Here is a 12969-nt window from a genome sequence, read left to right on the forward strand (position 1 = left end):
CTCGATACGCTTCTCAGTGGCTGGTTCAGCTTCTACACTTCCTTACTTACCTGCTTGTTTGGGTGGCTTCCTTCAGAGTGAGACTCATCTATTTTTCATAGCCGTGTCCCTTCTTCCTGCAGCGAAACCTAGTACTTATGGAGTGAACTGCTTGCTAAGAAGAGGGCAGGTCCAGGATGCAATGGCCAGTCAAGGTAGAGCTCTCTGGCTCTGAGGCTCTTGTGAGGCTACAGGAGAGACTGAGCAGAAAGATTGCGAATATAAATAGTCCTCTGGGGAAGCTGGATAAGCTAGTAGGAGCTACAGGGGATACTTATCCATGGAGGGGGTAAATCAGCATCTTCATTAGGAATAGCACATAGGAATAAACTGAGGGTCTGTAGTTCATGGAAACCATGGACAGAGGAGGATAGGTGGACTGAATCCTTTGGAGGAAGAAGGAGGGAGAGGGTCCAGAGCCCCGGGGAAAGCATTGGTTTCCAACAGTGCAAAGTACTTGTTCTATTTGCTCAGAGAAAGAGACAACTATTGGGTGCCAGTTATAGACACCTTTGCTTTGGGTGGGAGATGTTTGGGAGGATTGGGGCAGCCTTAGTTGTCTCTACCACTGAACAGCAAAACCAGCAGCTGCCAGGGGTGAGGAGAGATGCAAAGTAGAGCCAGAAGAGGCCAGAGGGTAGAGAGAAGGAAGAGACAAGGGGCCAGAGGAAATTGGGAGAGGGGGAAAAAAAAAAAAAAAAAAAAAAGCAACAGTGCGTGCAGAAGGTGAGTAGGTGAGTAAACAGCAGTATTCTCATCTGCAGCTTTCAGCCTTAAGGAAAGGCACAGACTCAGGTGGTCCCGAGAGACCGGAAGGAACTGAAGTGGCGTCAACAAAGATGGCTGTGAAGAGAGCATTACTCAAGTCCCCCTGGAGGCTAAGAGAACATGGATGCAGAGAGATAGAAGTGAGCTCCTAGGCATGAGAGAGACCATGGAGACTGCAAATGGGTACCTGTGTACGTTGGCCTGGTACACAAAGAGTGGCTAAGCGGAGAAGTAGTACCATACAAGTCCATCACTCTCAGGGAAGAACCAGGCTTAGTGAAGGCTGTGTGCGTGCGTGCGTGCGTGCGTGCGTGCGTGTGTGCGTGCGTGCGTGCGTGCATGCGTGCATGTGCGTGCGCGCGTGTGCGCGCGCGCGCGTGTGTGTCTGTGTTAATGTTCTCCTGAATCGGCTCCTCGAAGTATAGGCTAAATGGGACATAGATGGCAGAGACAGAGTTACGGCCACCAATGACAGAAGGCAGGAGTTTGAGACTGTCTGGGTTTTTTGAGATATGAGGCAAGGTTGGCTGGCTGCCAGGGCCCGTTCTGAAAGTCTGTGGGCACTGTCTTGGCCCACTAGAGTCTCCAGGCTGTAGGCTGAACACTGTGCTGATTCCAGAGGCACAGACATGGGAAGGCATCTGGAGACAAGGAAACAGACAACCCCGAGTGATAAACCGCTGCTCAGTCTAGGATCCAGGCCTCTCTCCTGGGTTGACTTTGGTCTCAAATCTGGAACCCTCCCAGGCCCTGCCTCCTTGCTGTGAGATCTCAGTCCCTTGAGAGGTTTCCAGGTTTCCTTTGAAGGGCAGGCCCGCTTCCCCTGGGAAGCAAACGCAAGGACGGTTCAAGAAGCACAGATTAGTGACAAGAAACTGCAGTAACTCCAGATTCTTTGGGGGGGGGGAGGACCTCGGAGGGTATAGGTGGCCTGGGCCTGCTCCACCGCCAGGGGACGCTTGCAGCCCTGCGGGAGGGCCAGGAGCCTGAGTTGGTAGGGTGGGGACTGCAGGCGCGGTGCCCCCCAACCTCCGCCCTACAAGAGGTGGCCCGCCCGCAGGGCTCAGAGGCCTGGCGGGGGCGGGGCAAAGCCAATGGGGGCGGGGGCAGGAGCCCGCCGGGCGGGGCTGGGTGGGCGCCCTGCTCCCCCCTCCCTCTCTCCTTCCTTTTCTTTCTTTCTTTCTCGGCTTCTCGCTCTCTTTCTTTGCCTCGGCAGCTGGCCGAAGGGGCGGGCCTTGCAGTCTTTGTTGCCTGAGGAGCTAGTGCAGCTGCCCGCAGGCCAGAGTCGGGACATAGAAGTAGGGAGCTGCACGCGGCCAGTCATGTCCTGAGTCGGACTCCCGCACGACTGAGGCAAACGCGACAGACGAAAGAGTGCGCGACGGGTCCCGGCAGCCTCCCGGCTCTGGCCATGCACCGCACTCCGAGTCTCCTCCTGATCTTGTTCGCTCTGGCGCCCGACGTCCCAAGACCTGCATCAGGTGGGTAGCTGAGCCTCCGAGACCCGCCTGACCTTGTCACTTTCTTCGCAGCCCCAGCAGCTTCTCCGTGCACCCGGCGCGAGACCGGCTCCGGCTGGGGTTAGGGACCGGTCGGGGTCGGGCTGGCAGCTGAGCGAAGCTGCACCCTTCAGGAGCCATCCTTCAGTTGACGACTCAGCTGGCAGCTTCAGCTTCCCCCGCTGCGCGTGCGGCGCTGCGTGCATTTTTCGGGGTGGAGACCGCTCCTCTGAGGGGGTTGGACTGTTCGCGAGGGACTTAGCTTCTCACCCTCTGCTTCGGATGACTCTCCTGGAAAGCAAACTGGCCAGGGCACTGTTAGGAACCGCGCCAGATTGCAGTTCTACTGGGGTTCGACACCGCGCCTCACAGCTTGGCGGCGCGGGGGTCCTGGTCCCCATCGCCCTTGCATTTCCTGCCTCCCCCTCCCCCAAGTGTTCAAGGCGCAGGGAGGGGAATGGGGGGCCGGAGCTTCTTCCTCCGCCCTGGGTTAACTCTCCCAGCTCCGCCCGGCCGGCCTCCGACGAGCCTTTGGCGAGCGTCCAGGCTCTTGTTTGGCGGCGACCTGCGATGCAGCGCGCTTCTGGAGAGTCCGAGAAGCCGGCCCGGGAATACGAGAGTCAGGGATGTGGTAGACTCTTGGCCCTGTGTTTAAGAAGCTCTGGCCAGGTTGGGCGCTGGTCAAGTGTTAGGGAATGTATCTGCAGGTGAGGGATTCAAGGGTATGGCGAAGGTGAAGGAACTGGAATGATGGATGAACTCTGACGGATGGGTTGGACCGATATGATGGGGCCCGGAATGACCTCCAGGAAAATCTGCCCTGGGTCGGATTAGGCCACTTGTCTTCCAGGTAAAGAAGATACTGTAGCTGTGCACTCGGATGAAGGGTATGGCTGAGGAGAGCAGTGTTTTTGTGGCTGATCTAACAGTAACATTCAGGAAGGTGGGGTATGGTGTGTGTATGTGTGTGTGTGTGTGTGTGTGTGTGTGTGTGTGTGTGTGTGTGTGTGTGCGTGTGTATGTGTGTGAAAACATTTTGTGAGCACCTACTAGGACCCAGCCTTACTCATTTCGCACCATCTGCTATCAATACCTGCAAGGCAGCTGACAGAAATAAAAGTTTCTTCTATGGGTGAGAAACAGGTTCAACGACTAGCGAGAACTGTCAAAGAGGGCAGTGGAAAGAGGGAACAGAGGTAGGCTCTGTGACTGGGCTCTTGGAAGGTGTGTGTGGTCGGGCAGAGGTCTGCCTTTTAGGAGTTTTATGAGAACCAAAATACCGAAGACCAGTTGCCGATTACTGGACAGTAGCTGCCATGGAGTGGCCATCATCTTTATGACTCTGCCAGACAGAGGCCATAGGGTTTTGTGTGTATTTGATGAGTCCTGCTATTTGGACTTGTTGCTTGGGGTAGCCACGGGCCAGCCACCCTCCACTGCCCATGGGAGCCTCGGAGCATAAGTCTCTGCAATCTAGATATGTAGATTGTTTCTGCTCTCAGGATTTCTGTGAGGCTGTGGACCTCTCTCTCTCTCTCTCTCTCTCTCTCTCTCTCTCTCTCTCTCTCTCTCTCTCTCTCTCTGTGTGTGTGTGTGTGTGTGTGTGTGTGTGTGTTTCTTCTAAGCCTGGCCTCTTGCTACTGAATGGTACCTCAAAGAGCATGTCCTGGATTCAGTTCTTAGGAAAGTATGTACTTTTTTTTTTCCCTCAGGGACTCCTGGGTTGGGGGGCTCCATTATGGCTTCCCCATACCCTCACGCAGGCTGTCTTTTCCTCTGCATTGCTGTGCGAGCCCTGTGACTGTGCATTTCTGCAGGTCATTTGAAGGGCTGGATTGTTATGCTGGCATTTCTCTGGCAGAAGCTCTGAAGTGGGAGTTGTCATCTAGGGGTGAGATACAGAGTCTTTGTCACAGGAGTGTGTACCGTGTGGCACACGCTCAGTCCTTTCAAGGCAGGCCTGACCTGGCAGAGCCACTGGCACGCTGCTGGCTGGTGCCAACTGCTCTTCCAAGGGAACCTGCGGCTCTGATGTTCTGCTCTTGTGTTCGTGTGTCTAGGCTGGCGAATGTATTTAAACCTGCATTTATCCTTTATTGCCACTAGGTGGTGGGTGATGGTTTCAACCACCAAAGTGTCTACCAGGGTTCTCTGGTAGGCAATACTGAGAGTTAACTCCTCTTTTAGTTTGCGCTGCTGATCTTTTGGCATGATTTAAGGCTAGGGAAATGACTCAATTCATCAGGTGCATGCTGGGCAAATCTGAGGACCTGAAGTTTTCAACGGGCTGTCTCTGACGAAGATCTCTTCATCCCAGTCCATAGTCTAAGCAAGGGGCATCTCCTTCTCTTGCTTGGACCCTTTCTGTACTGTGCCAGGATCGGGGGCTGTGGATGCTTTGTGGCAACCTCTCTGGTTTTTTTGGGGGGAGGGTAGTGTCTTTGCATTTTTCTGGACTTTGGAACACCAAATGCTCCCAAACAGTTAGTAGCCAAGGGCATACATCAGGGGCCCTGAACCCAGCATTTCATAATAGAAGTGAGCAAACAAGGCTGGTGGAAATACAGATTTATTCAGAAACAATTGATTGCTGGTGGCCTGTTTATTGCTTTTCCCACTTTAGTTAGAGATGAAGTTTTTTTACTGAGTGAAAAAAATGTGTGCACAATGCTAACAGGCACTTATCTATACTCAGCCTCAGCGTTGGCAACAATAGTAAGTAGTGGTGACAGAGATGGCAGCACAGATCCTCTAGGGAGGACTCACTGCTTCTCTCCAGCCACTTTTTGACAGGTAGAAATTTAGGTCTGATGACAAGACTTCAAGGAAGGCTGGGGGTTGAAATGTTTGCATAAAGATAATGTACAATGTTAAACACTGGACATTGATTAACTTGTTTTGCTTTTCAATATATCTGCCAGTAAATAGAAACAGGCCTGCAGTCTATGATCCTGGAGTAGTAGTTTCAAATACACTTATTAGACTGCACAGGGCAGCAAACATGCTAACCCCTGAAAGGACCCAGCCAGAACCCCAGGGAAGGTTAGATTATATAGCATATGCGTCTTGGGACTCTAGAGCCCAAAGCCTAGTCTGAGGGCTAGGTCCTAGGTGCCTGTGGCTTCTCAAAGCTCTGTAGGTACCACTGATGGTCAGTCAGTCAAGTTCATTCCCAGCGGGAGATTTCCACACTTCCTCTCAGTCCAGTCCCTGAGGCTTTTGCTAAAAAAAAAAAAAAAAAAAAAAAAATGAAGCTTCCTCATCCTCCTTTTTGGAGATGCTGATTCAGGGAGTCTGGGATGGGGCCTGGGAATTTGTTTTTTAAGAAAGTGTTGTCCAGGAAGTCTGGGAACTCTTTGCACTTCCCAGCCCCTGAAGTTCATTGATTGGAAAGACTTGCTCAGAGCCGCACAACAACTCTTCCCAGCCCACTTGTCCCATGACTCTCAGAGAAGGCACTTGCTGGCCGGGCAGCCATGGGTAGAGGGCAGTGTCTTGAGCAGGGGCACACCACTGGCATGCGAGCGGCACCCTACGTGAGTTCTGGCAGCAGGCTGACAGACTTGCTGCCGAACTTGGCAGGTGGCAGCCACAAGAGCTCAGAAGATAGCTGCAGGGCACTTGAACCAGAATATTTCTGTGGGCCTGAGAGGGCCACTGCCATGAATAGCCAGACCTCTCAGGAGTAGCACCGGGGACTGGACGAAAACCTCAGTGAATCAGACTAGCAGGCTTCCTCAGCTGTGCCTGGAGTCTAACTGTAGAGAAGGGAAGGGGACGTTGAGCATCGCTGTAGGCAGGCATGCAGAAAATTTTGTTTTTTTGTTTTTGTTTTTTTTGAGAGTCTTCAATAACCCAGTCTGGACTGAAGCTCCTTCTGTAGCTGAGGATGACCTCAGATTCCTGATCCCCGTTCCTTCCCTTTCTGAATGCTGGGATGGCAGGAGTGTGCCGTCCATCACTTTCACAGAGTTGCTGATTGCACTTGGGGCTAGTATGATAAGCGTATTGTGCTACTGGCTGAGCCATCTTCCTCTGAGACTTCTTTTGAAGACACGCTAAGAACTTCTAGGAAATTTATCCAGTCAAGTCTCTTCATAGTGGTGATGGGGAAAGGACGGAGAGTGTGTTGCTGGTGTCCCTGTTACTGGTGGAACAGACTGGTGTTACTGGAGAGAAGCCAAGTCTCAGTGCTCTCACTCTCGGTGTGCGGCTTTAGCCCACACTCTACCTCTCTGGGCCCCCGGTCACTTTCTCATCTGGAAAGCAGTCTGACACACCTAATTCTTGGTGCCCTAACCCAGAGTCTTCAGCCCATGAGTCCACAATCCCAGGCAGCTATGAAACTGGATTAGAAAATACTACACTTATAATTTTCATAACCCCAAGTGATATTTAGAAATTTTCTTTAATTATGATTATGACTACCACATTTAACATATTAGCATGAATATTTAAACAGGAACATTATTGTCTTAGGGTTTCTATTGCTTGAGGAAACACCATGACCAAAAACAAAACAAAACAAAAAAACCAAAAACCAAATTGAGGAGAAAAGGCTCTGTTTGCCTTACACTTCCATATTGCTGTTCATTATTGAAGGAAGTCAGGACAGGAACTCAAACAGGGCAGGAACCTGGAGGCAGGAACTGATGCAGAAGCCATTGAGGGGTGCTGCTTACTGGCTTGCTTCCTGTGGCTTGCTCAGCCTGCTTTCTTATAGAACCCAGGATCACCAGGCCAGGGATGGTAACCCCCACAATGGACAGGGGTTTTCCCCATTGATCACTAACTGAGAAAAGGCCGTACAGCTGGATGTCATGGAGGCATCTCATCAACTGAGGCTCCTTCCTCTCTGATGACTCCAGCTTGTGTCAGATGGACACAAAACCAGGCAGTACAATGACCAATGAATTCCAATGCTAGCACATGTGTATCTCCTTGGCCAGTGGATCACCTTGGGTGTCATCTTTAGGAATGCTGCTCATCTCCATTGAGACAGTGTTTGTCATTTGCCTGGGGCTGGCTGGCTGTCGAGTCCCAGGGCTGCTCCAGTCTCCACCTCCCCAATGCTGGGATTAATACGTGCATCGCCTGGATGGGTTTTTATGTGGGTTCTGGGGATTCAATTTATGCTGACAAGGCAAGCACTTCCCTGACTGAGCTGTCTTGCTCAAGTCTACAACTAGTTTTTTTTTTTTCCTTTTTAAACTTAAAAAGAAAAGATGTATTTTATTTTGTGTATACTAAGAATGTATGTATGTGTACTATGTGTGTGTAGGAGACTGAAGAGGCCAGAAGAGGGTGTTGAACCCCCTGGAACTGAGTCACAGGTCGTTGTGGGTTGACATGTGTGTGCCAGGTACTGAACCCAGGTCCTCCGCAAGAACAGTCTAGGCTCTTAACTGCTGAGCTTGCTCTCCAGCCCTACAAATCGTTTTCTTGTCTCACCGATGCAGTTACTTTGAAGCAAGCCTTGATGTTCATCGATGATTCCATTAGATAACTTAACACACCAGCGAATAGCCACACAGTTCTGTGCTCCGCTCTCGGGGGTATATTTGAAAGAGCTGTCTTTCCATGTAGTAGACTTTTTCGGTTTCTTCGTACCTTATGCATTTACAAATGGGGATGGAAAACAAAGAAAGAAAGAAACAACATGAAAAATCATTTCTGTTTCCAGACAATCTAAGAGGGCAGAGTGAAGGAGAGAGTGATTTTCAAACCCTAAGGGCTTGAGCTGAAGTCTTCCAACTTTCGCCAGCTCAGGAGCTCTTGCTTCACAAGGACCCTTTCAAAGAAAGAAGTCAAGGGTGCTCCTCTGAGATGGGGTAGGAAGAATGGTCCTCCCCTCTATCCCCAGAAGCCAGCAGACATTTGTGTATCCCACAGGCATCTGAGGACACATTTTATAATGCACCAGGCTAGTAACCATCTTACCAATGTCTGCTCAGTCCAGTGGACCAGGCACTGTTGTGTGTAGGGTAGCTCAATACACTCGGTCCTCAAAAGTCCCCAACATGTAAGCTCTATTGTTAGCTCATTCAGCAAATATTTCCCCAAAACAAATAGGTTCCAGATGCTTCCAGCACTTAAGTTCTTCAACAAACAATATAAGATTTTTACCTTCCCAGAAGTGACATTGGGAGGAGAGAGGAAACAAAGGGACACGTAATAAAACGATTAAGTGATGCAGTGTGTCATTGCTGCGGGGGAAAATAAAGCAGGGAAGAGGACAGAGAAACCCAGTGAGTCACAGTATTAAAATAAAATGGCCAAGAGAGGCTTTGCAGAGAGATGTTTGAGCAAGGGCTTTAAGGAGGCTGTCATGTGTGAGCCATGTTAGGCGTTACATGTAAGACGTTACATCAAATTTGTTGGCTGTAACTCACTGAGTATTCCCTATTTAAATCAATGGGTACAGGGCTGGAGAGATGGCTCAGTGGTTAAGAGCACTGTCTGCTCTTCCAGAGGTCCTGAGTTCAATTCCCAGTAACCACATGGTGGCTCATAACCATCTATCATGAGATCTGGTTCCCTCTTCTGGTGTGCAGGTGTACGAGCAGGCAGAACACTGTATATGTAATAAATAAATAAATCTTAAAAAAAAATCTCTGGGTACTCATGGCCACCAGTAAACATGTTTGCTATGTGTGTGTGTGTGTGTGTGTGTGTGTGTGTGTGTGTGTGTGTGTGTGTGTGTGTGTAGTGGTCACATACATGTTAATGTATGTGTGTACACGCCTGTGTATTCATGTATGTGGAGGTCACAGGTAGATGCTGTCTTTCCTTGATTGTGTGCTACCTTAACTTTCGAGGCAGTTTTTCACTGAACTAGAATTTGTTGATTTACCTAGTCTCGCCAAGACCTTCAGGGACCTGCCTGTCTACATACTCTTCCTCAGAGCTGGGGGTTGCAGGTATATGCCATTGCACCTGGGGTTTTTGGGACCCAAACCCACGTTCATACATGTGTGCAGTGGTCTTCTTACCAAACGAGCCTTCTATCCAGCCTGTTTCATTATTGATATTTAAAAAAAAATGTGTAGGTATGTGTGTATCATGTATTCCTACGTAGAAGTCAGAGGTCAACTTTGGGGAAATCACCTTTAGGACTGCTGTCCACCTCCATTGAGATCAAGTCTCTTACTGGCATGGACACCGATTCAATTAAAATGGCTGGTCAGGAAGCCATGTCTGAGGATCTGTCTGCCTGCCCAGTTCTGGGATTTTTAAACCTTAGCTCTGGGGACTGGACTCAGGTCCTTGTGCTTGCGTGGTAACTAACTGAGCCACTTAACGACTAATGTTGACCCTCCGTGGTGCTCATACTCCACATGATAACAGAAGCGTTGCAGAATGGGTTAATGAGGCAGCCAGCTTCAAAGTTGGACCAGGTAAGCTTTAGGAACTGCAAGCCACAGAGCTGTTTAGGCCTCAGTTAGCAAACACAGGTCCAGGTTTGGAGCGTCAGTTTTAAGTGGGCTGTATGTCCCTGACAGGAAAAAAAAATGTGCTTGAACTGAAGCTCCAGGACAGATGTAGGTCCCTCCCCATGGCAGCTCTTCTGGACAAGGCTTGTGATGAGTGGCTGTGGGTCAGTGTGGCTGCCATGTCTTCATCTTGGGGCTCTTTTAAAGATCAAGGTGGGAAGGTTTTATCTGGTGTGACAAGCTCCCATGTCTGGTGTTTCTGGTATTATTTTGATGTATTCACATGTGTGTTTCTTTTTGAAAATTATTTTATTTTTGTACATAGACTTTTATGTTAATATATATTATATACATATATAGATTACCTATGGCAAGAAGAACTGTGACACAATCAGGAGTTATATAAATGTTACATTCTTAGTGTTTTGGCTATTTGTATCTGACAGCCTTGAAGAAGACATCTTTCCTATCTTGGTGCATCTAAATTTCTGAATGTAAATCAATCTCCATCACATACTGTCATTATCAACTTAGAACACCTATCTAGACCTAAAAACATCTTAACCCCTAAACAACTAAGTTTCATTGTAAAACTAAGTAAGCTACCTGGTCTTCAACTCCCTCAGAGACTTGAGAAGGAGTAAACTTGATTATCTGAGTATGCCGGGAGCGCAGGTTAGTAGCTTTCCAAATGAAAAGATGACAGAGACAGTGTTCTACCTGAATAGTCACCCAAAACTCTCTATAATGTTGGAGCATCTTTTTCAGCCTTCTGGCCCAGTATATCTGACAGACATATTTGTGAGGCAGGGACTATTGAGGACTTGCTTACCCTGTCTTGGCAGAGTTTGACTGTCGACTCTGCCTGCATCCAAGCTTGCCCTTGTTTGTAGGCAGAATTCTGTCTGTGGTAGAAATGAGGACAATTTCCCCAGTGGCTTGGTTGCCACATTTGAAGCCATTTCCATAAGGAGTTTCTTTGATGCTCATCATCTTCTTTGAGGTAGGCTGGGTGACATGTGTGTTTCTTTATTGGCACACATAACTAACTGGCTAATGTTAGTCCTTAAGATGCGCTGGCAATAACAATCGTTCACATGAATAATCAGGAGGTAGAGCCACTCTGCCTTGGCACTTGTACTCAAAATGGTGTGGCTCTTGCTGAAGACTGTCGGACTAAGTGAGGATCAGATTCGGCTTGGAAACTTTTCTGATCACATAGTACCTCAGAGTAGAGGTGAAGGAAGATGATGGAAGACAAGAGTGAAGGCGGCTCAGACACAGGGAACAACAATGCAAAATCCTGACGTGGGGACACATCTGGCCTGCTGAGGGACGTCAATAGGCAGCTTGGGGGCAGTGTTCAGCAGACGGAAGTAAGGAGCAGTTGAAGATGAGCGTGGAGAAGTCTCCTTGCCTAGGGCTTCATGTGCCACTGCTGTCACATGTGTCGTGTTCTGAGCGAGACTGGAATAGCTACACTATTGTGAGCAGAGTGAGACCATGGGTCCTTCTTGTTGCTGTGTTGAAAATGAGTTGACAGAGGGCTTCTGAGGTGTGAGTCTGGAGCAAGATGGCCTAAGGAGTTATTGGAGGAATTCAGAGGGAGAAATTGAGGCATGGAGCGATGAAACAGCAAAGCTGGTAAAAGGCATGGGGAAGAGTTTGGTTTTGTTTTTCTGTTATGTACTAGGGTCTGCCCTCCTACTTGAAATGTGGTCTCGGTCTCCTAAAACTCCTGAATGTTGACATTTCAAGCCTGCCTCATGCCAGCCAGTGGTGGCACACGCCTTTAATCCCAGCACTCGGGAGGCAGAGGGAGGTGGATCTCTGTGGGTTCTAGGCCATCCTGGACTATAAAGTGAGTCCAGGAGAGCCAGGGCTACACAGAGAAACCATCTTGAAAAACCAAGTACACACGAAACCCCAAACCAAGCCTGCCTCACCATGCTAAGCCAGGGTAGGAATTTTAGTTTAAGCTTTCTTCCATCTCTTAGCTGGCCCCTTCTGTAGTTCATGGGTGACGACCTTGAGTCTGCCTTGGACCTAAATGCAGCTTTCTCTCTTCAGGTCTCAAGACAGAGGGCCGGGTGGGCTTGGACATCGTTCACCCTGTGCGAGTAGATGCTGGAGGCTCCTTCCTGTCCTATGAGCTGTGGCCGCGGGCTCTTCGCAAGCGAGATGTGTCTGCTACCCAGGCTTCATCTGCTTTCTACCAGCTGCAATACCAAGGGCGTGAGCTGTTCTTCAACTTGACCACCAACCCTTATCTTCTGGCACCTGGCTTTGTGAGTGAGATCCGGCGTCACAGCAACCTAAGCCATGTGCACATCCGAACCCACGCCCCAACCTGCCATTTACTCGGGGATGTCCAGGACCCAGAACTGGAAGGTGGCTTTGCAGCCATCAGCACCTGCGATGGCCTGGTGAGTTCTCTAGGGTGCATGTGCAGAGGGCCTGGGGTTGATGGGACATTGACTCTGTCTGGTGGTTTTGCTCAATATACTTTTCCTATGCCAGCTTCTGTGTTCATGAAGGAAACAGAAATGACAGTGCAGCCTCCCTTGTTCTGAAGGGCAGAAAGCTTAAAAGTTGTAAGTGAGGCAACATCTTGTTGTCCTTGGTTTTGGTCAAGGTTGGGTATCTCACTCTATAGACCAGGGTGTCCTTGAACTCAGAGATCCTCCTGTCTCTCCATCTGGAGTGCTGGCATTAAATCTCTCGCTTCCTACCTTTGCCAGTCTCTAAGGCAGCTCTGTCACCGCCCACAGGCTGTGGGATTCTACCACCAAAGGTTAAAGCAGCTGCCACTCCAGGCAGTAGTCACTTGCTTTCTGCCCCTTCAAGTGCCTGAGAGGTAGCAGAAATGGGGGTATGCATACACAGCCATCCACTGTGTCCAAAGGGCTCTCAATCAAAATGACTCAGGTGAAACCGTGGGACCAGCAATAGCAGCATGCGCTATGAGCTGCACAATGTTTAGGCCTATTCTGGTTTAGGGGCCTGTGCTGCTTCTTAGGTGCAGTTCCTCTCACTGAGACTGCATGGCAGCTAAGCAGAGGAGATCTCCTTCCCACTATACAGATGAGGAAACGGGCCCGAGAAGACCTTGCTTAAGGTCACCAATCATTCAGGGATGGAGACTGATTCATAGCCCCAAATGTAGTCTCTAAAGCAGGAGTAATTTCTAGTACTCAGGGCTTATGACGCCGTGTGACCCACAGGGTCTA

At 49.5% G+C, this 12969-nt stretch overlaps 1 protein-coding gene across 1 annotated transcript in view; it reads left to right on the forward strand.

The window, feature by feature from the left end:
• The first annotated feature begins 1949 nt into the window (after nt 1-1949).
• Nucleotides 1950-12969, forward strand: part of Adamts7 (ADAM metallopeptidase with thrombospondin type 1 motif 7) — a 40920-nt gene continuing 29900 nt past the window's right edge. The window contains exons 1-2 of the mRNA XM_051140264.1: nt 1950-2288; nt 11810-12165. Coding sequence (XP_050996221.1) covers nt 2219-2288; nt 11810-12165 — 426 coding nt within the window. The 5' untranslated portion in view covers nt 1950-2218. The remainder of the gene's footprint in view (nt 2289-11809; nt 12166-12969) is intronic.

Source organism: Acomys russatus, chromosome 32 (assembly GCF_903995435.1).
Source record: "Acomys russatus chromosome 32, mAcoRus1.1, whole genome shotgun sequence".
Lineage (NCBI taxonomy): Eukaryota > Metazoa > Chordata > Mammalia > Rodentia > Muridae > Acomys > Acomys russatus.